The sequence below is a fragment of the Sinohyriopsis cumingii genome, chromosome 8, assembly GCF_028554795.1.
Source record: "Sinohyriopsis cumingii isolate HCF-2022 chromosome 8, ASM2855479v2, whole genome shotgun sequence".
NCBI classification, from domain to species: Eukaryota; Metazoa; Mollusca; class Bivalvia; order Unionida; family Unionidae; genus Sinohyriopsis; species Sinohyriopsis cumingii.
Window position 1 is genome coordinate 107,896,784 of NC_142968.1, and position 25,645 is coordinate 107,922,428.

At 37.9% G+C, this 25,645-nt stretch overlaps 1 protein-coding gene across 1 annotated transcript; it reads left to right on the forward strand.

The window, feature by feature from the left end:
• The first annotated feature begins 2,061 nt into the window (after positions 1-2,061).
• Positions 2,062-22,510, forward strand: LOC149794342 (uncharacterized). The gene is made up of 4 exons (XM_089968491.1): positions 2,062-2,728; positions 3,174-3,329; positions 4,265-4,330; positions 16,823-22,510. Exons 1-4 carry the CDS (start codon positions 2,083-2,085, stop codon positions 20,062-20,064), a joined length of 4,110 nt encoding a protein of 1,369 aa, XP_089824617.1. The 5' UTR covers positions 2,062-2,082; the 3' UTR covers positions 20,065-22,510.
• Positions 22,511-25,645: the final 3,135 nt, after the last annotated feature.

A 25,645-nucleotide genomic window follows, 5' to 3' on the forward strand; every position in this document is an offset into this window, starting at 1 on the left:
ACACACAGATATATATATATATATATATATATATATATATACACGCATGGTATGAGCGATGGGTGCGCATTTTACATAGATTCAGATATTCGTACAATAATTCGAAGAACACGCTAAGTTTCCATTAAAGTCATTCCAGTCTTACATCGATCTGCTTGCCTAGTATGTATGTATGTATGTATGTATGTATGTATGTATGTATGTATGTATGTATGTATGTATGTATGTATGTGTGTGTATTGTATGTATGCATGTATGTATGTATGTATGTATGTATGTATGTATGTATGTATGTATGTATGTATGTAAGAGGGATTAAATCAGACTTTATGTACAAACAATGAACATAGACAATAAAGTGTCCGCGAACTGCATAATTTGTACTTTTAAATAGCACAGAAAGGAATCAATACAAGGAGTCGTTCGCTGCTTCGATGATCTTGTATTGAGATACAATGACAGACACAACACGATTCTACTTTAGCAACTTTATCTTCTTTATCTTCTGGCTCTAACATATTTCGGGTTCAGTTCACACGAATCGAAATGCTTGGATTAAAGTTTACTGCTTTCTTTACAAATGTAGTAGTTTTAGTTTGGTGTTAGAGCAACAAAACAATAACAAATATGTTATTTAACGTTTGTGTTTTTAATTGTTCTTTGATTGTGTCAGGAGTTACGGATTTTGGTGCGGGGACTATGTGTAGTGTTAAATGATGATTTATATAGGGAAATATGTGTCTGTAATCCCTTAATTAGTTTGCCTTTCTATGTATCATCAATTTAGATGTAATAGCCTTTTATTCTGTTTATTTTGTTTGTTTGTTTTTAGTTTTTATTCCCTGCGCACTGTTACGGGACATGTACACATATTCAGAGATCGATCTCTGAAACATGGGGTGGGATGCAGAAGATTGTTCAATAATCAATAACTGATAGTTTTAAAAAAATAAGTGGCATTATACGCGAATGCAAAAATTTATCAGAATATCGGAAAAGAAACAGCAAAATCTCGTTATGATTATAGCCAGCTTTTGAGGAGGTATGGATATGAGATACCTTGGACAAAATCTCGTTAGAATCATAGCCAGCTTTTGAGAAGTTATGGATATGAGATAACTTGAACAAAATTTCTTTAGGATCATGGCCAGCTTTTGAGGAGATATGGATATGATACCTTGGACAACTATTAGTACTTTGCATCAGGGTCGTCCCCACCTCAACAAAATTGGTGCGGCGAGTAAGCAAAAGGTAAGAGGCCCAAAAGAAGGGCTAAAATATATAAAAATCTCAGAAACTTTAATTTACCTTTTATTCTCCAGAAAAATCGTTCATTAAATTGAGACAAAATAATTACTAATAAGTGTTGTATATAGTGCGTAAATTATATTTGTTGGTCATTATCTTTTTTCTTCTTTTTAAGTTCTTTATTTTTTTCGTTGTATATTTGCATAATTTCTAAGATTGTGAATATTTTTCTTCTATAACAGTATGCTCGTGGTTGTGCCGACGACGGCCTCGTGAACGACACCGTAAGGGGCGACAACTTGTATGGCTTAACGGCTTAAATTCTGTTGAATAGATGTTGTATGTGGCTGGCTATCGGGGTCTAAGCTGTTGTTATTGAAGAATACAATTTGCGACAATGTATGTAAAACCATCTTTTGACGATAATTTAATAATACAGTATATCGAATCTAGTAGACTTTTAATTTACTTTTGGTGTATTATCGGTTTTACAGATCAAGGACTCAAGAAAACCAGGAGCAACAATTACAAAGGAAGCAAGACATTACAGCCTTTGTGTTGAACAAAACTTCAAAGTAAAATACCAAATAAATCCTGATTTAAATGTCATTTTTGATGGAGATTTTGACAAAAATTAAGTAGAAGTACTCGATTTCAGTATATACATGTCAAGCATATGGAATATCTATAGAACATATTATTGAAATTTTATATAAATGCACCATTTAATGTTGAGTTGGATACCATGTATTATGAGTCGAACTTCTTACATGGCCAGATTACATTATTTAACATGAGCCGCACGAGGACGGTTCACATTAATGTTGCTACTTGATGCTACATCAGAGAAATATAAGGATGGGTAGTGTTGACGTGACACAAGAACTGACCAATCGGACTAACTTCTTCCACTTCTGCATCCTGTTATTAGACGTCGGGAACAAAGTACTGAGGGAGGTCTTCCAGTACCATTATGTTGTAGCCTCGCGGAAGTCATTGAGAGAGTTTCTAGAATACTACAAACGGAAACTGTCAAAGCTCAAGTCTAGCATTATTAAGCAAGAAAATTATGACCTGCTCTTTCCGCAAACGGGGAATCCGTGTCTCCTGAACGTTGATTTAGCTCTGCTATGTGTGTTATTCCAGAATTTGCACCACTCCAGGTCAGCATATGACCTCGTTTGGACGCGGAAGCCACCTCCGGGAGATGTCTCTCTGGAGGCAGATATTACCCGGTTAAGGAAAATGAGGGACACCTACTGTGCTTCTTATATGGATTCACCATCCATGGATTCTGAAACTTTTGCAAATGTTAAGGCTGAACTGTTGAAGGTCTTCAGCAGACTGACCAATGGGCTGCCAGCCGGACAGTTCTTGCATTCTGACCTCATGGAGCTCGTCGCTTTGGAGCTTCAGTCAGAGTTTGATTTTCGTCGAGAAGAGGTGCTGTTGAGTAGATTGGAATGCTGGCAAAGAGAAGGTAATTTTTTAAGCTATACAAATGAAACAAAACGAAGGTCGTATCACTGCTATCTGTACAGTGTGCTTTGAGAAGGATGTAGTGTAGATGAAATCCATAGTTTAAGGTGTACCAGGCCCCTGGTAGAAACTCTATTAGAACTCAGCATCGTATTTGTAAGTGCCTTTATACTTACATGTCATCCCCACAGCAAGTCCAGTTCTCTTGTACAAGCCACCGTGTACAATTTATTTATTTAACACGCATAGGTAATTTTACAGAAAGAGCTTAATTTTTACAATAGACCCGTTCCTTTGTGCAAGACAAAAACTTGCTACAATCGAAAACTGTGTGATCAAAGTTCCTGTCGATAAAACGATAAATGGTATATGTATTTTCTTCTTCCTTGTTTAGTTGTTTTCAAGTTATCAAGATTTCTGAGTAATCACATTTTTACCTTTGGCAGATATTAGTCAACAAGTAGACGCACAACTCGGGGGGCTAAAAACCCTGAGGAACAAAAGGCAAGGACAAAGTACGAGTCCAACGACAAGACCAACGACCACGATGACAACAATTACGAAACACACGGAGGCTACCATGATGACATTCGAATCCAGAGGTATATATCCATGACAGTTTTGCCTCTGAGGATAGCTTTTTCTTTTAGAGTCTTCCTTCCCTCTTAAGTCTTACATTGATATACATTTTACATAATATGCAAATACATGTGATAAAAAGTATATTCAAAATAAATACTATTGTCACCTAGTATTCATCCAGATTTATCACAAACGTATTTGCGAATACGAAGTCATAAACAGGGCCGACAATGGAGGGGGGGGGCACCCGGGGACATATCCTCGGGGCCCGGGCCGAAAAATCACTTTTAAATTTTATAAAAGAAAAAGTTTGTTAGAACAAGAACTAGGAAAGGCCCGGGTGTTTCTTACCCGTAGGCCTGTGATCGCTCTCTACGGCCCTGGTCATGAAATTGTAGCTTTATCCAATATGAGACATTTTAGAACGCAGACGAATTCATCAATATTATCTCTTCATTATATATTGCATCCATTGTTGTACTTCATGAAATAACTTAGCACATAGCACTCGATGTTTGTTCGTTTCTACACACACAATTTTTGTAGTGCGTGAGAATTCAAACGACATATTTTAATAGATTAAACGGCAGATAATATTAATAACATATTACAGGACAGATTGTGAGAGATTAAAAGACAGATTGTAACAGATTAAGCGACACGTAACAGATTAAACGACAAATTATAACAGACTGGAATCACTCTACGTATCGAATTCTACTATGTACATAAAACATGTACTATGAGCAAATGGAAGGACAACAATGGCCAAATGGTTGGAATTCTGTGTTGCTTAGTTTGTTATAATCAAGTCAAAGTAGTCTCCCTTCAATACATGATGGTCGTCTCGTGACTTGCAACATTTTTAGTATCCACTGAATATTTCTATTGATGACAGGTTAGTTTTTGATACTTAAAGATGATAACCAAACACTGACTTATTGCCGATTCACAGGTATGGAAGTAGCACCATCAGAAGAAGAAGCCAAAAGACGGAGCGAACAGTTTGAGGAATTAACGGGTTGGTACAGTGTGCTTGCTAAACCACCAACGCATTCCTAATGACAGGTAGACAAGCAGACGAACACATATGAACCAGACTGGGATAATATTAATCTCCTGTATCGCTCTTATATCATGGGATACTGGAACCTACTTACGAGATTCTTAGCAAAAAGATGGGTCTTTTAGAAGAAGAAAAAAATTGCAATAGATAACGCGTGAAATGCGTGTTACTTCACGATGTTGATATTTGCATTAGCAATAATTAAATAATTATTTTTAATTTATCATCCTATTGAATATTATTAATGACACCCATAGACCTAAATATCAACATCAGTAAAATGCGACGAACATTTAATATTTAACAGGAACCCAATTCTTTCTTCCAGGAATATTACCTGACTTTTTTTTCTTTCGTTTTTGAATGAAACGAGAAAAAAAGGAGACAAAATAAAAAGTAACGTATCCATAATTTATTATTATATCATTACTGGTATTTGATAAATCATAAACGGCTGTTTAGCTAACTGGAAGTGGTGGTTGGCTCGGTTTTTATCCCTTTATTTCTTTGACTTTCATGGCGAGTAAAATGCCCCAAAAGTTACTCTATAGATGTACAAAAAATTATTTTAGAGCTGAATAATAATTGCAAATAACAAATTAAAAAGTTTATTTACACACACACACACACACACACACACACATACACACACACACACACACACACACACACACACACATATATATATATATATATATATATATATATATATATATATATATATATATACACACACACATATATATATATATATATATATATATATATATATATATATATATATATATATATATATATATATATATATATATATATGGCTTAGTGAATTTTAAGGAAAATGAACAATAAGACCCGAGTGAAGCGAATGTTTTCACATGGCGGAAACAGCGTATAGCCCGGTTTATACCGCACAATACAATCATGGATGGTCTATTGTGATTTCTAATGTTCTTGACTAATGAGCACTCTTATATTTGAACTGGCCTCGACCGCCTGCAGGATGGGGCATGTAGAATAGGCCTGATGCGTTTACTTCTATCTCGTAAGAAACGATTGTTTTTTGCTGATACCAGAGGCTAGACTGGCAAACCAGTATCGCATGCCAGTAACTAGAAAATATACATCTCCCAACTGGATGTCATTTTTTCACAATAGTGACGTCACTCCCATAACAGCTAGTTTCGAAACTTCCACTTGAAATACAGTGATTAGTTGAAAAATTTACATAGGGTCGTGCCTTGTGGGGAGATTCCGTCCTGGACGTAGGATACAGTTGCTAACGAACTATTGAAGGGGCAAGTACTTCAGCGGTAGCTCAGCGGCTAGCGTTCAGGACTCACGATCTAAAGGGTTCGACGAATCCTACCATCGGACCAATCTGTGTAGGCTACCGCAGTGCGTCACTGGGCAAGGCAGTCTGCAAGGCTTTTGCCTCGGAAATAAATAACCAACCCGTGCTGCTGTGTCGTGAAGCACCAAATCTAACCAAATCTGAGCTGGCATGGATTTCACCAAGATATTAGCTACGTTGAGACTTATAATTTATGATCAGTGAATTTTATGTCGGACTTAAATTTCAGCTAATCAGATCAACGTGCGTTATATTTAGGATTTTAGTCTTGAGTTATGTTAGTGAAATCCATGCATACTCTCAAACTGGTGTTATTAGAGGTAAATTTGCATCACTCGCAGATACTGACGGTAGCTTACTCCGGGTTCGTTTGTAGTCGAGTGTGCATGGAATGTTATTAGTGATTAAACAAAGTTGATATATAATATTAGATGTTCCAGGTAAAACTTTATGTATTTATCACTTTGGTTTTAGCTTTCAGGTCATTAAGACCTCACTTGGGACAAAGTTTGTTTCTGCCATTAGATGTACTTACATATCTTTGTCATCGCTGTTTTGCTAAATCACGCAAGTTAACTATCGATTCTAACTGGCAATTAATTTTAGGAATCAGAAAAGGCAAAAATAATGGCTATATCTATTTGAATGTCTCATCGACATCACTTTAGTCTTGTCTGTAACCTCATATTGGCGACTAAATGACCATGTCGGTTTGCAAATTTAGCTATTCCATGTATCTGAGGTGTGCTTTTGTACAGTAGTAGAGTTATATAGCTGCTTCTAGAGGAAAGTGGAGCCTCGAACTCAGTGGGGTTATGAACGAACAGGTCTGCGTCATCCTCTGCAGATCTCGATTTTCGAAGGGGCACACTTACGACAGCTTGTGGCCTTGTGGCATCCGATCATGGACTGTGATTTTTGCTAAAAGAAAAGTTCAGTCGGCACAAGGTGACCCCGTCGCAAATGCCTTTGTGTCCTAATACCCATAGGAGGACACTAACATGTGTGTCGCTGAGCAGTGCTATCCATATTCCAGTTTGCATAGAAATAATGACTGCTGCGCTTTGCCAGATTGCTGTTATCTATTATGATGTTTACACAAAACTGTTGTTTTCTGCCTCTTTGGATAGAAATGTTGTCGATTTGAATGAAATCCTTTTTGTATAATATGGGATCTGAAGGCAATAATGGAGCTACTTGTGACGTCGTTTTAGATCAAGCACAAGTCGCCTGAGTGTAATCAAGTGAAGTCGACCACTACTGATGGCCCATAATTGGCTATGGTTTTAGAAGTCTACCCAATTGTCACCGCCAAAGATATCGCTCAAAGATGACTTGATAAGAAGTAATCCAGGGTGACTGTGCCATGTCTCTGGGATGTACTATTTGAGCCAGTCATCAGAAGATATGCAGAAAGATCTTTGGCAGCGACTTCTGCATTCAGATAGTAAACGATTTTAGATACTGTCCTAACTGCTAACATGGTCGACCGCGATAAGATTTTTTTTTGTAGTTCAAGTGTCATTTCTCCAGGGACGTTGAAATGTTGCCAGAGCATTACTTACTGCAGATAGTGTACGTCTTAGAGGTCGCAGTAGTTGTTACATTCACATTGCTAAAGTGCTTTTTTTAAACAATTAGGATTTAACCGGGATTATGACAGAACACTCCATACTAGAGATTACTGTACATACGTAGGATCCAATAGTCATTGGCATTGTATGCGCATTTAGTGACTATGATGATTTCGTTGATCAGGCGTGTCTGCAGAGGTAGAGTTAATCACGTCATTGAAAAGAGACCTACGCACAGAACATGGCTAAGTTATTGTTGACGTTGAAAGACAACCATACTATCTCTCATGATAATGATGCCATTACCAGCTTGTCGCTATCTTACCATGGAAAATGTTTCAGTATCATCTGCAACTACATCTTTCGTCAACCAGGCTACGGTAAAATGTTTCAGAACACCGTAACAAATATTAGACAGACTGTATTGCAATTAGACAAAATATTATAGTATAACATGTATGCTTTAAACTTAAAGATAATAGTGGCCGCATTCAATGTCGCAGAAGATGCTTTCACTGTGCTTCCAACTGGATGGGTTCAGAAGAGTCATCGAAATGGTTTCACACAGCAATATGCTTAATGCTACTTACCAGTTTGTTCTCTCAAGATGATTTACAAGGTATCTAAGGAAAGACTTTGACTTCTATGCAGATATAGCCATTGAATTAGAACACACTCGACACATACTAGAAGAAGAGTACAACAAGTTCGGTTCGAAGAAAAAGCTATGATTTTGACAAGCCACTTTTGACGGCACGCTCATACGAGATGCTTAGTGCAATGGCAATTATAGCTGCGCTTTATGCTTTTACCAGTTTATGGCCTAACTAATCGTGACATGGATTCTATTGCGCGTGATCATAGTCATGGCACTGATGCTGGTAAGTTCAAGAAACCATAAAGCGACAATGGTCAGTAAAACGACTTCAAGGATTTTTCAATGATGCAGTAAGTTCCTGAAATGTATCGCAAAGACTGATGAATTATATCTACATAAACAGCGAAATGAAGCAACATTTTATGTAAATATATTGTTTATGATGCCGTATGCAAGAGTGGATACACGGGAAGATATGCGCGCGTATTCAGAACAGCAACAGATATTGCGACTTGGAACAAAAACTACTGAAGTTGGTGATGACAATAACAAGATAAGCACATATTAGATAAAAAGTCACCGATGTTATTTTAGTTAAGTTGTTGATGGCGCTAGATACGAAACATAAAAAGCAAGAGCAGTTTTCACCAACGACATGCACTGCGAGAATTTGTAAAATAAAATAAATTATTAGCGAAGAAACCGCAGCCCGTTGAGAATGAAATGGGCCATCCAGCAGCATGGTATCTCCTTAAAAAACACCACAGGAGCGCTTTATGATTGTGCATGCACCAAGCCAGCAACTGTAGATTCATTAGGGAACCCTCCAATAGATTATGCAAACGGTGGATGGAAAGACACATACAAGAAAGGAAAGAGTGAAGATGACAGACAAGGAAGAAAAGTAATTATTTTTACAAGCAGTGGACTAAGTGAGAAAATAACTTTCAATACTTAGACGACCTTGAAAGCATGTTTAAAAACCTCGAAAAAATTAAGCCTTGGCTTAGTAAGTATCAGCGGAAAGTGATATTGAGATAAATTGACTAAGCTAAACCAGTACTGCGGAAGAAGAAGAATTGAAAGTTCTAGGTATACCAGAACGAAGGATCTTCCTTCCATCGATGAGGGGTTAAGAAAATTCATGTATGATGACATCCAATAATTTGAAAAGACAATTTAAGCCGCTAGTTTGGACAAGTCCAAAAGAACTAGAATGGCAGCAAACGCGGTGGCAAATTTAACTACTTAAAGAATACAACAGAGTTTGTCACGCGTCAAAATCTACTTGCTAACAGCAAACAAGCGGGTAATGATGGATAATGAGAACACAGAAATACTAGATCATCTGCATCAACAAAAGATGCTTTAGCTATGCAGAGTAAAGACTTCATATAGGAAATGTGTCACAAACACCTCTCTTTGACTCTAAGTCGACCCTGTGAAGCAGCAGCCATCATCACCGTCAGATACAATTCACATAGAATTGTCATATGGCACTCGCTATGAAATTGCTTTATCTCTGCAGAAATATGGAATCGTTCGATAACATCACAGCCAGCTATAATAAGTTCATCTATTTCATTTTTGCTAATGACGTTTGAACAGTGATCACCATAATTCCTGACGCATACAATGGTGTTGACATCGCTGATGAGATAAGACAGATGTTTATGGAAACTTATCATACGAGCGAGAACGCTGTAATCGCACCCAACTATTCTACGCTATGATAGCGCTCAAGGGCAGACACAGAATCGACTTTACAATTAATGACAGATGAAGAAACCTGCTAGACGAGTTGTAGAGGTGATGGCTTTCACGACAGCGACTTCCCTCCCAACATTAGTGATGCGAGCAGCCTGCTCTTTTGCTGCTTTATCGATGAAGGATAAGACGATGCGCTAAGCAGTCATAGCCAAGTGTGACCTACAATCCGCGAATCGATCAGCCACCTGGTAAATAAGTGCTTTGCTGAGCATCGAGTTACCCAGGCACTTCTTTGTAGCCTTCCAATGAAGAAAGATCCAGTCATGTATTCGACATCATGGTGCTGTCAGAGTCAATAACAGACAACATACTGGGTATGAACTCAAATGCAGTTTTTCTGTAGACAACGGAGACTATTCATGAGCATACTTTATGCTGCGAGAAATTATGCAGAAATAACAAAATGTTCATACTGGAACAAAGGTATCCCCGGAGGACTTTGTCAACCTGAATACTATCTTTCATTTTGAGATTCATAAGTGCAGAGAATGTACCAAGGACTTTAATGCAAATGTGGAAGACAGTTGGGCTATTTATTCTTCTGCATCCACGCCCTATCACTTATATGATCCGATAGGTTCCTTATGATTCGTGCTATTATTGGTAAGATGACTGTTATTGTCAAAACGAACTATTATAACGAGTTCTATCAAGGTAAAAGTCGTTTTGACGTCATCACAACATCAGTCAGTTGTTGCAGCTCATAAGTAAAAGACAGACATATCCTTTAGACTTCGAAATAGTCAACTGCATCAAGGAAGAATTCTTTTGCACTAACCAACACCGTATCCTCTTTTTAGCAAAGCAAAACATTATAATGCAGGCTTAACCCTACTATTGTTTGTTAAACAGATATCTCGCATGGGTGGTGCCGTGTCAGCAACCCTACTACTTCCTGTGTCGTGGGCGCCACAATTATTGCCTAATTTTGGTTCGCTAGCAATGGTTGCGGAAAGCTGAGCTATATCTGGAAAGGGTAACTAGCGGCAGAGTACTACGACGCAAAACACTTCACGTTTTGTCTAAACATTATGCGTATAAGTGGAATGACATAAAATCTAATTCTCTCTCTCTCTCTCTCTGAAACACAATGCAAATACACAATGATTGCGTATAGGGAGATTGTCCGCTATCTATACAGCTAACAACAAACTAATTTTCTTCGGGCGGCAACACGCTCATGTTGACAAAGAGGTACGACAATGTACAGAAACAAACGGCAGCAGGGAAAGCATTGTACTTAAGTTGCTGGCAGCGCAACTAAAGAAACGATGTGAAATCTACCACGTCTACCATTGATTGCTGCTGGCACAATGATTGCGTATAGGGAGATTGTCCGCTATCTATACAGCTAACAACAAACTAATTTTCTTCGGGCGGCAACACGCTCATGTTGACAAAGAGGTACGACAATGTACAGAAACAAACGGCAGCAGGGAAAGCATTGTACTTAAGTTGCTGGCAGCGCAACTAAAGAAACGATGTGAAATCTACCACGTCTACCATTGATTGCTGCTGGCAACGCAGGTGAACGGTTGCCTGCAGTTTTTTGTGTTCACAAGTGAAAACATGAGAGCCCGCGGGCTTGCACTACGCATCAACAGGATGCCACTAAGCAACTTTGACACCAAGAAAGCTCTTAAGAACATAAAGTCAGTTCAAGACGCATATTCTAAGGACTGGCTTTCTAAAACAAATGAGGAATGAAAATGCTGTGCCATGGACAACTATTTTGATGGATCTGGACCACATGGGGTTGATATGGTCAGCAAGCCAGATAGCAATGCTTTATAATACTTTGACTCTTTTTGTCTAACACCTTGCTTACACCATCAAGCACTATGCTTCTAGTGCAGAACGCGGTTGGTGTTTATAATTCCACTCAGTTTCAGCATAGGGCCAGCTCAGCTTACGGTCTTTACTGCGTTTATTAAATGTGATTACGGCACAAAGGATTACCCTCACTAGACAACGTACTAGAATTTAACTAAAAGACAAATGTAGACACTCACAAGCTAGATTTAAAGCGATTTTCGTCCTGGCGTTGACAGCAAACCACAGGCCGCTGTATGTTTTTTTTTTTTTTAAATTATTTTTAATTGCTTGTGACAATGCTTGTTTTGTCTAAACATCGCGTATAATGACAGCTTCATGGTGCTTACCTTGCAGAAATAATGCAGATAACGTTCGGGAAACTAAGAATGGTCGTCCTGTTTTAAAGGCGCTATGTATTATTTGCGGCACAAAAATGTCAGGACTTGTCAAAGCTGTTGTCTCAGGCAACTATAGTGAAATCCACTAACCCGTGTTTGTCTTAAACACGTAGAGCGCAGTCACATAAAGTACTGAACGTGTTTTAAACCGCAACATTTTGTATAGATGTATGCATGTGCTGATGATATTTGTAGTCATGGCAATTAAATAATTGAACACTGCGCCATCTGTAAACGATGTAGAATGTATAGTGGTAACTTTTCACTTGTACAAGCTCATTGGACGACCTCCGAAGTTCAAGAGTGGTCGGATTTAGCCAGGACATAAGTACACTAGTCCTAATAACCGTCTGTATCAGGAACTCGATTTTTATGATCAACTGCTGCCTGGTAAAGAACTCTATAATCAGCTAGATGCCACGGCTATGAGGCATGACATTTGCTACAGAGATTTTCCAGAGTTACAACATCGGTGCGAAAATAAAATACGCTAGATATGCTAGCAGCAATAACACCAAACGGAACTGGAGAAAGCCAATACAGAACTTTTGTGAGGGGCACCATGGGATTCAATTACAAGCTTGAAATCGGATTAGAAGACAAGTTATATAAGCTCGTAAGCAAACGTGTTTTCCAAGAGTTGTTGCCAAACCTTCACGACATTTGCTTTGGTGAACTGATAGCTCTCAAATAATATACTTGATGTAATAGCGGCCCCAAATATATGCGCTATATTATAAACATTTTAGCAAGTACGCATTAAGTTTGCCACTCAAAAGTAAAAGTCGGAGACGTTTTCGAAATAGCAACAAGAGCACGCAGAGCATAAAAGGTCTGAGTTGATCGTGGTGGCGAATTCTGCGACACCAACTTTGAAAACTGGCGAGGGCAGAATACAATACATAATTATTCAATGTTCAACGAAGGCAAATTTGTGATTTTTTAACAGTTCGATCGTACGCTACAACTGTAAAGTGGGAGCACTTTGCAAAGAAGCAGACAAGAAAGTATATAGAACTTTTGCAATCGCTGGTAGACAAGTACAACAATACCAAACACAGAACCATTGGGATGACCAGCACATAAGAGTGACATTCAAAATCACGAGGACGTTACCAGCAACTTAGTTAAGACAGAAATTCAACGTGTGTGATAAGGTGCGGCATTCCAAGCTAGAAAAGACGCTTGAGAGAGGCTATACTGGAAACTAGACCAAAAAGTCATTCACATATATGATTATGTCGCGTTCAGCTAATATTGTTTTTATTCTGAAAAACATAGTCAAATTTAATGAACTTGTGTCTTCCTGGAAGATCAAGAGCGTTAAATAGGTTGAAGATGCCATTAAGATGTGCTGTTTAGTCCTACGACAAGTTGAATCTTGCCAACTTGTATTGATATGATATTTTTATATACTTTTGTGGGCGCACACTCTAATTCAGGTATGCCTTTTCCACTGTATTGTACTCGTTGTGATCGTGAAAGGCAGCGTCTTCATTTCGATCAGAGTAAATAATGTAAGATGTCATTGTTTACATAGTAGATGCTTATTTAGAGCAATCTGAAATAATCATCAAGGCCATAGTATACCTGTACAGAAATCCCGAGGCAGATTGACCTGAATATTACAGCGACAAAGCCTATGAAGTCGCAGTTGCCTCTTGCTCAGGTGTTTTTATAATACAGCAGCCAAGGTTACTGGATGGACTAGACCAAGTCAACAACTCCTATAACAATGATTGGTTGTTTCGCCACAGCGCCTAGTGCATCAAACGCGACGCTCATCTATCAATTCAAACAACTTTAGAATAAGAACCAGGAGACAACACCACGTTGTTAGCGACAACCTTTCCGTGCAAACTGGAATATAGACAGCAAGGATAAGCGACTTTTTTTCTTGGATATACAGTTGAAAATAGCGGGGTCTTGGGACACAGTGGGATCTGAGTACCTTGGGATGGACCACCCTTTGCCGTCCAAGCTTATCGTTTAGAAAACCATTACCACGACCGGCTGCTATTGGATAATGACTTCAAATATTGTTTGTAAGTGTGTGACATCGAAAGGTGAGGTTGGCAGGGGGTGACCTGGATTTATGCGCTCATAGTCCCATTGCGTTCAAAGACTCACTTTCCGCTGATTTTGTTGTTGTTGTTGTAGGGTTTAACGCCATTTTTTCAGCACAATATAGGCTATACACGGCGGCCAGTATAATTGGTGGAGGAAGAACCCTGGAAAACCCCGGGAAGAACCACTTTCCGCTGATACTTTAGGTTTTACATGAGAAAAATAAAATGTCTAATCAGAGCAGGTCTTCCTGAACTGCTACTAGTCATGCTCTAATTACGTCAGATCTAGGTGAGAGGATTTATTTGCTGTAAACATTGCAGGCAATCATAAATGTATATGTATCACAAGTAGAACTATTCAATATAAAGGTATTACTTGTCAAATGAGTCAATGTGACCTGTATTGTAGACTTTAGTGTGAATATTAATTTTTACGTCAATGTTTTTGTTTTAGTTAATACCACTGACTACAATATTTTTAATTAAATACGACCGGTTTAAAGGCATCTATAATAATACTAGACAACAAATCTACACCTTAAGTATGTCACTAGGGATTCGTGTTTATGAGGTTTACGTCAACCTATTCCAACCATAACTTCACAATTCAAATGCATGTACGCATCGCTTAGCTGTCGTTTGAAAACTGCGGCACTCAATGCATACGTGTCTACTCGGATGAATCATAGAAAGACTGTTAATCTTAGGTATTCGAAAGACTCCATTTTGATATATAAAGTCTCCCTTTCTGTTGAAAACCAATATTAAATATCGGAAATAAATGCGTCACTGTGAAGCCTGCAATGTTACAACAGCTCACATGAAATCTAATTATAATTGCTTTGTCTATAATCATACCATTCGGTAAAATATTTGACAAGTTTGAATGAATCACAGCCTCGATTGCAATATGCTGTTTTATGAAATTTCGTTAGAAAATATGAAAAAGAAAAGTGCTTCTAATTTGTACAGGTGATTTAGTTCTTCAGAGTAATATGTCAGTTCTTTTCATTCATGAAGAATGCTTGTAACAAAGATCATTCAGGTATCACTGCCATTATATAGTATTTGCCACTAGTTCCTGAGAAATTTCTTTCATAACTTTTTTCATTCAGAAATCAGTTTAAAATGGTTCTAAACAAACGAATCGCTTAGTATTATGAATAGAGTGTTCATTGCAAGATATACTTGTATGAGTTTTATTTTATTTTGCTTTGGCTATCGGATGTGAATACTAATCACATTTCTTATCTGTCACATTCTATATATGTTCTTCTTGCTCTAGAATAGTTGATCAATCTGAAGTCACCAGTTCTGAAGGTCTTCATACAGTATGTGAGGTACGCTGTCCATGCTTTATAATTAGAGTCTTTTGACATTACAAAAATATAGAGGGAACAGCTCTTATTGTCAGAGTGGTTGCTAACAAGCACTATGTAACAGTCATAATAATTCGGCGCCTTCTAATGAGACATGCTTTTTGTTCCGTCTCGATAACATTCCGTACTGTTGTTATTTGAGTCGATCATGTAGAATAGGCCGACGCTATTATCCCTAAAAGCAATAGATTATGAACATCGTTGAGATTATGGAAATTTGTTTCATTTCATGTCATTGTTTCGCTTTGCGCCTGTGACGATTGTTACATTGATATAATGTTTCATAGACGAGATAGCGCAAAATGTACAAAGTTATCTAGGTGTTTGTTTTATTTTTTAAAGTTTTTTCAGGTACAGAGTTGTGATGGTGTTTATGTTATAGTATGAATGATGACCTATTATCGGTATGAATCCTAACAGAAAGTGACAATGCATTAATATACAAGAAATTAATATTTTGGAAAAACACATTTTTATGACTAGATCATAGACTTCTACTATTCACATAAGTAGCAAATCGTTTATTAAAAGTAAGTGGGACGTCGTATCAACATGAATAGCTTTATGGCTGATCGCGTATATATTTGACCTAGATAAACTCGAGCTATATAACCTAAAACCTATTTATTTCTTCTCACATTAAGGGATATTGCATAATATTTGTTCAGGATCTTATGGACTGAAAAGTAACAAGTTTTAGTTGCAGTTCTAAATATTTCAATGACATGTATGGTTTGTCTACTTGCGTAACTTCTAACTCAAGGAAGAAGCCTGAAAATAAAACAATCCAAGGTGTGTTATGTATGTCACTCTTAGTTAATATACAGAGGCACAAAACAGAAACGTTAACATGTGTAACCAATGTTACTGCGACCATCCAATGTCAGTATTATACAGTTCTTATCATTCTCTCTAGTGATAGAACTTCAAAACGCTCAGTATTGAACATCCTATTTGCAAAATGTTTGCACAATCTGATCACACAACAGACATCCCAAAATAGCTTTTATCTCAACAGTAAAAATGCCGCTGGAACCTACAAATATAACCCTCTCTTATTGTATTGTATGAATGCATAAGCTTGTTATGATTGACCATTGCATACAAACTTGACAGAGAAAGGAACTCTTTGACAGAGCCTTGACTAGAATAAAAAACTTTCGTCAAGATAGTTCATCTTCCTTGAAAAGAGTTTTTTTTAAATAAAAAAATCTAATAATAACCATGACATACACATATATTTCATCTAGCGCACATTATAAGTTACTTTTCCGGTGTTTTGTTGCTTTTAATATTATATGCACATGAAACCAAGTTTCCGTCAAAAAAGGCCAAGACTGTCAATCAAAATCGAGTATGTTTACTTTTACGTCAATTACTTTTTTATAGTATGCCGGGTCTTTCTATCTGAAATGCCACTTCCAGTTTTAGCTTCCTCCTATCGCAGCAAATATGTAACGTGTACATTAATCACATAATCCATTCTCCTTCAGCTCAAACAGAGGATATCCTAGATGCACAAAGGACTTTCATCCCTACCAGCCAAACAAAAGCTGCGATGACAGCACTTAGAACCACAGGCTGTGTTGTTTTGGTAGGACATTCCGGAGACGGAAAGAGCGCCAACGCGTTGTACCTACTTCAGGAATTCTCAGTTCCAGGAAGGCGGCTCATTTTACATAATTCTTACGACTGGAGAGCTATTAACCTCGAGAAAGTGGATTTAATATTAATAGAAGATTTGGCCGGCAGATTCGACCTAGACGAAGGAATGTTCCACAAATGGAACACTCACATGGAGGAAATAGACACATGCGTAAGGAACGGCAAACTTCGTATTGTCATTACCATTGGTTTGACTGTTATGCGACAAATATGGGATAAGGTGAAGAATTATCATATATTCATGACAAATTCAAAAGTTACTCTGTCTTCTGTTGAATTGGACAATGAAGAAAAGAAGCAAATTATGCATGCTATCCTCACCTCTCATTCGGTCGACATATCCAATGAGGAGATGATTAAATGTGTTGAAACATTTATGGGGAAATTGGGATTTCCTCAAACCTGTCACTTGTTCTGCATTGATGATGCATTATTTAAAAGAAAGCACAATTTCTTCAAGTCTCCGATGGAATATTTGCTCTATGCGCTCGAGAGACTCGATGGTACAAAATTGCTTGCACTGTCAGTCCTGTTTTGTTCTCAAGGTGTCATAGAACTATACGATGGCTCCTTACCAGAGAATCTCCAGTTCGTTGCAAATGATATAGCTAGAGTTTTCCTTGGGGTTGGTATCAGTCACATATCGGTCGAGAAGATTTTGATGGCAGAGTTCAGACGCATGGCAGGAACATACATCACGACAACTGAAACGAGCGTTTCCTTCTCCCATGATATTATTCATGAAGCAGTTGGTTTGATTCTTAGTGTAAGAAATTGCGCAGTTGTTATCAGATATTGTTCGTCTGATTATTTGTGTCAACGGGTTTACGTAGGAGAAAAGATTGCTAACGGAGATAACTTTGTTGCTGCTAGCATGATGGTTTACGTCCCAGAGAAGATATACGAAGTGCTGATTGACAGAGTTTACAAAGAAGTGACTGAAAATAGAAATGTAATCAACATGGCTTGTCTCCAGGCTTTCAGAAACTTTAGATTTGTAGAATATTTGTCGAGTGTTTTTCAAAAGAGGAATATAATGCATCATTTCCTGACCACGAATGAGCTCGATACGTGCCACTACTGCATGCACAGAAACATTGTCATTAAACAATTCAGTGGAACGTTGAGCTGCTTCCTGCCAGCACTGTGTGTGAGTCCCAACGTTCCACCACAGTCTGTTTGGGAATTGCTGCTCATGTATTTAGTCTGTCAGCATGGTGTTGACGAGAGACATACGAGAAATTGCTGGGGCTACAAAACTAAGAAGGCGATTTTAACCAATGCGCTTCTGCGTGGTCACGGACAGGTTGCATCTATGGTTCTGCAAGATACAGACCCTACATCAATTCACCTCTGTTGCAGCGTAAAAAATGGAAATGAAACATTCGTCAAGATAGTACTTGAGAGAATTATTGATTTGAAATTGTTTGACAAGGAGGGACACACAGAGCGAAAAGCTCTGGTGCATGCCTATATCCTAGGTCGCCAGAACTTGGTAGATATATTAGAAGGTGCGGGAGTCAGACTACGGATGCAGGACTTGAATCATATCATCAAGAACGGAGACGTTGCAGTGGCCAGCAAAGCAATAACAACTTTGAAACAGAATGGGCAGTTTTACCCACACTCATTAGATTTCTACTCCCATGCCCTGAAGCACGCAGTAAGGAAGGATGTTTGGAATGTATTACTTCAAGAAAGCTCAATTGAAAGTCTCAAGAAAAACATGTGGACATTAGAAGGTCAGACTTTACAATATGCGATCGGCGTTTTGAAAAACGAGGGGGTGTGGGATGTAAAAGACGATAGCATGGTGCATGTGTTAGAGCAGAGCTTCAAGCTCAGAAATGATGTCAACTGGAACATCCTTGTTGCTGAAGGTATCAGACTTCCTGTTGAATCTCTAGTCGAGAACATCAGTAAGGATACCCGAAAAGACCAGTTAGTAGCTGGCATAAAACTGCTCAAATCATCAAATACTTGGAACAATTATCACCCAAGCCTTCCAAAGTCTGTTGCATATGCTTGTATCAGCAACAGGAAAGATCTGCTCCTGGCTTTGGAAGAAGAAGGCGTAGTTGGAACGATGGAGTTGCTAGAGTATGCAATGTCTAAAAGAAAGTCTAGTATATATTTGTACATGGATCACTTGATTCGGTGCGGTATTTGGGACCCTGGAAGTGTTGTTGCTCAACGTTTGATTGCGACAGCATGCAGAAAATGCGACCTAGACGTTGTCCAAGCTCTAGAAAAAGCAGGTGTTGTTAGCTCAATGAAAATGCTCAACGATGTGATTTCCATGCCAAACCTTCCGCATGAGCGCGCAAAGACATTCATAGAACACATGAAGTCTCGCAATGCATGGAATCCTGATAGTGAATATGCACAGATTGCCATACTTATTGCTTGCAAGAATATGAACAAAGACGTTCTGTCCATTTTAGAAGCAGAGGGTGCTGTGGGAACCATGGATCTTCTACAGGATGCAGTAGAGGACTCTGAGATGAAACATGTACAAATTAGACTCTACATAGAACATTTGAAAAGATGTTCCGTTTTTGACCCCAAATGTAAGGAAGCCACATCATCATTGGCACTTGCCTGTAAACATAACAACCTCAAAGTATTAAGCATCCTGGAAAATGAGGGCGTTGTGGGATCAATGGAACAACTTGAAGAACTTGTGTCGAACACGTCTTGTGGATGGCGCCTCTTACTTTTCATCAAACACATGAAGAGATTCAAAGTTTGGAATCCAAACTCGGAGTCAGCCAAAAAGGCCATTAGAATCGCTTGCAGAAGGAACAAATCCGACTGCCTGGTGATGCTTGAGAGAGCGAAAGCCAGAAGCTCCATAGACCAAATGTCCCATCTTATTTCAGACTACGACAACAGAGATGAGTCCGTCAAAATGTTCATTGAGCATCTGCAAAGGCATCACATATGGGATCCAAAGAGTGATGTGGCGAAGGACGCTTTGAATGTGGCGAGCGCCAGATCATGGACAACTACAGAAATAATTTTGAAAGATAATGGCGTGCGGCCAAGTACTGTATGCAATATTATGTAAATTTAACCACACCATATGGATTTGTGCATCAGTGCACGTAACTTTAAATCATTTTCGACTTTAAAACAATCACATTTTGCAAGCAATATTTGCCACACAGATCAGTAATTTTACTACTGTATCGCATAGTCACCTATGTATCAACTTGCGTTTATGTCCCCGCATCAGAAAAATTTAATATTTGTATTTAACCAATAGTCATAAAATCCAATCCACTTGTTTGCACTTGAAGCTCGTTGCAACGTCGTCGTAAATAACGCTATAATTTTGTTCTACTTGATTGCTCGCATTATGTTGCAGTCAGCTTGGGTTGATTTGACGTGCTTTAACTAGACGTCTTCTTTCTAAAAAGCAGCAATGCCTATACAGTGCCCTAATATAGAAGATCACATCACTTTACGTATAATACTGGACCGCTCCTGTGGCCTAAGTGGTTAGAGCGTCCACCTCGGATGCGGAATGTCGCGGGGTCGAAACCCGGCAGAGTCATACCAAAGACTTATAAAAATGGTACTAGCAGATGCCTCACTTGGCGCACATCAGTAAGAGGTTAGTGTTAGGACTGGGCGGCCTGGTGTCAGGATAATGTGACCTGGTGGTACATGATGCTACATGTCTGTGGCATGATATCCCTGTGCTAGACATTACTATAAACTTCCACACTACAGACATCGTAGCGGTATGAGTTGAAATTTGTTAAAGCTACGTTAAAAATCCAAAATCACACACACACACACACACACACACACACACACACAACTTCTGTTTATCAATTTTTTTGAAAGAATACCTCTAATCTGTATGAGGCCAATAATTTGAGTAAGGAAATTATTAAAAATTCTTTTGGGTAATAAACTTTCAATATTACGTGTGATGTAAATACAGTAAACATTGGCACACAATATAATAAGGTTCACGATTTACAGAAAAAAGAACAATTTGTAGCAATGTCATCTTGACAATGAACCAACTTAGACACGAATTCATAGTTGTTGTACAGTGTGATTACTATAAAAATATAATACAACCTTCATAATCTTCTCTCTTTCCTCATCAAGTAAACTATGACATTCGCACTGAGGATTTGCATTTATGCCTTCGAGTCACTATTTCGATCAGGCCAATGAAGACAAATCCTACCTAGTACATTGAATGTCAGAGTTTGTTTTTCTAACTCATTTAAGTCTTGTTTGGATTTAATACTAACAGAGTGGCGCGGACTGCATTTCAGTGAAATAATCAAGAAGCATCCGAACTATATGAACAACGTATGATAATTTTAGTTTCTTAAGAACGGAATAGAAATGTTAACTTGCTGCTGAGGAGCACAATACACAACACCATGTTACAACTTGTTAGAGGACGATAGAGCGTAATCTTTATCAAATTGGTCTTTTGACCTACGGGTATTTTGAATCGGTTTTTATTTCTTGAAGCAAATGATTACTTCTTTATTGGACTGTCTTTCTCATCCTCGTGACAGAAATATGTCATAATAGCAGAATGGTGTACCAGGCACGCACGATATAAATAGAATGGTGTGCCCGACAATAGTGGACTGTCTTTTGCTCTTTGATGCAATGGAAAGTTGTGTTTTAATAAATCCACGAAATCAATGTACTCGACAAGAATCTATTTTGCATCGAAGCTATCATGCTTCCTGTTCTTGCATAGAGGGGAACGCTCCTCGGGGAGGCTCATACTCTTCTTATCCCCTGCTAGAAAGCAGTAGTTTTAAACTAAATTGCATGAATACTTGCACTCATTTACTTCAAATATATTGATCTTATGTCTTGCTTGCACATCCTTTTTCCAGTCAGAGATGGATTTCACAGTGTCTGAGCAGATCATAGAGTCGGAGCAAAGTAGACTGGTGCACATTTGTATCAGTATTATTAGTATTAGCAGCTAAAATTGGGGGAGGGGGACGACACTTCTAGGAGCAATGTTACTAACAGCTGCCTCGCTTGGCGCTCAGCATTAAGAGGTTAGTGTTAGGACTGGTCGGCCTGGTGTCAGGATAACGTGAATGGATGGGACATCATGCTACATGTCTGCGGCATGATGCCCAAGTGCTAGACATCACTATAAACTGTCACACTGCAGACATCGTAGCAGTATGACCACACACACACTTCTCTCTCTCTCTCTCTCTCTCTCTCTCACTCTCTCTCTCTCTCTCTCATACTGTTTTCAGATATATACAGCTATAATAATTGTTTTGGCAATGTACACCAGACAATCTTTATCCTTTTTAATTCTTTTTTGTAGATACTTTTGCATGCATGCCACGAAATATGATGTTTGATGTGTGTATTCACAACTATCAATTATGTTATCACTCATTGAAAGTAAATAGTGACTGTAATGACCTACTTTACTTTTCTTGCTAAACTAGATATACCATGTTTTGGATTGAGTACTGTAATAAACCCAGGGTATGTGCTATTTGTATTTATGTCTCAGTTCGTAGATGATAAGAATTTAGTGATTATATGTTGACGATGGGGAGTCTGTGTTGGGAAGATATTTCTCAAGCCGAGAAATTAACTAGCTTTTAGGAGCAGACGTCATAATGTACATTATTCACGAGATTTTATGCTGATATGGTTTAATTTCGAATAATGGACCCTTTCTACTTTCTTAATATAAGGAATTATCGGGTTATTCTAATGGATAAATGTTTTGTAATTTGAGATAGGTATAATTCTTTATATTATGTATTTGGTCGTGGTTTTTGGCGCATTAAAGTAACGATGTTCGGCTTGGAAAGACTTACTGATGAATCATACAAATGTGAAGCAAGAATGACAATGCAAGCGTAAAATTAGAGTTTTTTAATGTGTAGTCATTACATGATGAGACGAAGAGTATTTTTAGTATTTGCTTGTTTAAGAACCCATCAGGTGACAACGACTATTATGTTGAGGTCCTTGGAAATCGGGGAATAATGGACCTCAATTCATGCAGGAGTTTGATTCGCTTAATAGATTGACTCCTTACGTGTGTACGGTGCTGTACAAGCAAAGCAAGAAAGACCTCATCAACAGAAGTTCCTGTTGATTCATTCATAGCACAAACATTCATATTCGTATCCAATTATAACCGTGAAAGAAGAGGAAAATGTTTCGTTTGGTTTGAAGTTACGTTTTATAAAATATTTCACTCGCGATCTCTTTCTCTAAAACTACTAATTCTATTATTGTTAGACTATTCGATTTGTTTTGAGCTGGTTCTACGGTATACGGTTATAACACGATTGCCTTGGATGCAGGAGGTTGTGGGTTCGAACCCCAGCTGAGTCATACCAAAGACTTCTAAAGATGGTACTAACAGCTGCCTAGCTAGGCGCTCACCATTAAGAGTTAGTGTTAAGACTGGTCGGACTGGTGTCAGGATAATGTGACTGGGCGTGAAAATCATGCTACTTGTATGCGGCATGATGCCCCAGAGTTAGACATCACTATAAACTGTCACACTGCAGACATCGTAGTGATATGACTGGAAAATTGTTAAAGCTACGTTAAAAATCTAAATCACACACACACACACACACATAATCCGATTGATAGAATAGTCTCCATCTTATCCATATAGTGTATTCGTGTCACTGGTAGCGTGTTGTTGTGGTTGGTTTTGTTAATGTTTTGTTTTGTTGTTGTTTCGGCGGATTTTTTTATTCTTAGGGTAAACGAATTCTATGTGAATGCATGCTTCCGAGTATATTTGCTTTATTCGTGCAGTTATCGTTTCTTTCCTTGTTGTTGTTTTCCTTGTTGTTGTTTAACGTTGTTGTTATCGAAATCCAAATTTATAGGCCGACTAACATAACATATCCGTTCGACCTTTTCAGCAGGATATTTGCTAGGGACGTAATCCACCCAGGAAATAGGAACATGCGTCTGCGTGCGTCGTGCAAGTTGTATGTTGGCAATGGAATTTCTCGAATCATTGCTCATAATATGCATGCGCTGACATTCGTACTCTCATGAATATTCCACTGAAGGTCAAGCGGACAAAAAGACAGATCATTCTGGTTGACGTATATTTATTATTATTATTATTATTATTATTATCATTTTGTTCCTGTTGTTGTTGTTGTTATTTTTATCCTCATCATTCTCTCTATGTTCTTAACGTCTTATCATTATCACCGCAAGAACTATTTTAAGTAAAGCTTATAAATAGTTCCATACTTATGTATCAGTATCATGATTAGTATCATTAATGTTTTAGCTAAAATTGTTTTCGCTTATTTTTAGAATGCTTAGGGTCTAATTTTTGTGTGGGAAGGATGTGTCGAATACAGTGGGACTGATGTGAAAGTTAAATTTTCTTTCTTTGTCCGTTTGATGAACAATGTATGCACGCTTTCATTAAAGTATTATTTTTTACTAAATATTGTGGGCTTTAGTCAATGATTTATTTATGGAACTGTGCCAAGTATTCAGACATTAATTTCTTGAATATTTTCGTGTTTTCATTCTCATTAAAGAAGAAATACAAGACTCTTGATGCATGAACCTCGTTAATTATACGCATCAGTACCGTATACGGGTTTGAAAAAGGATTGATACAGATAAAGCTTGCATACTTTCCCGTTACACTAGCCATGCAAAGGTATTCATGCAAATTTCACTTTACAATGGCCATGCAAAGAGATTGATAAAAATAAAACTTACATACTTTCTCGTTACACTGCCATGAAAAAAGGTTTGATGCAAATAAAGCCTGCATACTTTCCCGTTACACCCGCCAACTATCTTCTATTAAATAGCTGAAACTATTTAAACTCTATTTCTTGAACATCACTTGCTCATCGAGTTATACAGCTTACAGGACATAATTAGTTTGGGCCGGAATAGAACCAAGCGAGGGCATTACCAGTATGCTATACAATCCCCACCAGTGCAATGCCGTAGGCCAGCTGTCAACTTGTGCTAGATAACGTGCATACAGTATATTGCATTTTCTTTATTACTCTCCATCTACATGATTTTTTTTCTCAAAATCACAGCATGAATTTTTATACAAGTTGTTTGATGGACAGGACATACATTTCATCAACGTAATTCCAGACCGCCTTCCCACCGAAAATTAAATCCCTAATACGAGCACAAAAATGTATATCACGTTCCCTCTTTTCTCATAATTTCCTCTTTCGTATCCATGTGTGTGTGTATATATAATAATAATAATAATAATAATAATGAGGACTTTGTATGGCGCCTAATCTTTAGAAGCTCTAAGTGCTTTACAACATTAGACAACACCTGTAAGATAAAAAACATATATAATGATATGATTACAAAAACAAACACCATCAAATTAGAAAACATTAAAAAACATGCTGAGAATATTTAAGGTAGGAAACATTATTAGGTCTTTAAGTTAGTTCTTGCAGTCGAAATAAGTGAGTTTTGAGAGCACTCTTGAATGGGATCACTGTGTCTTTGTGTCTAAGTTCAGTGGGCAATTCATTCCACGTTGCTGAGCCCTGGTATGCAAAAGAACACTGTCCATATGACTTTGTTTTCATAGTGGGAATAATGAGTATACGATTGTCAGAAGAGGAGCGTAA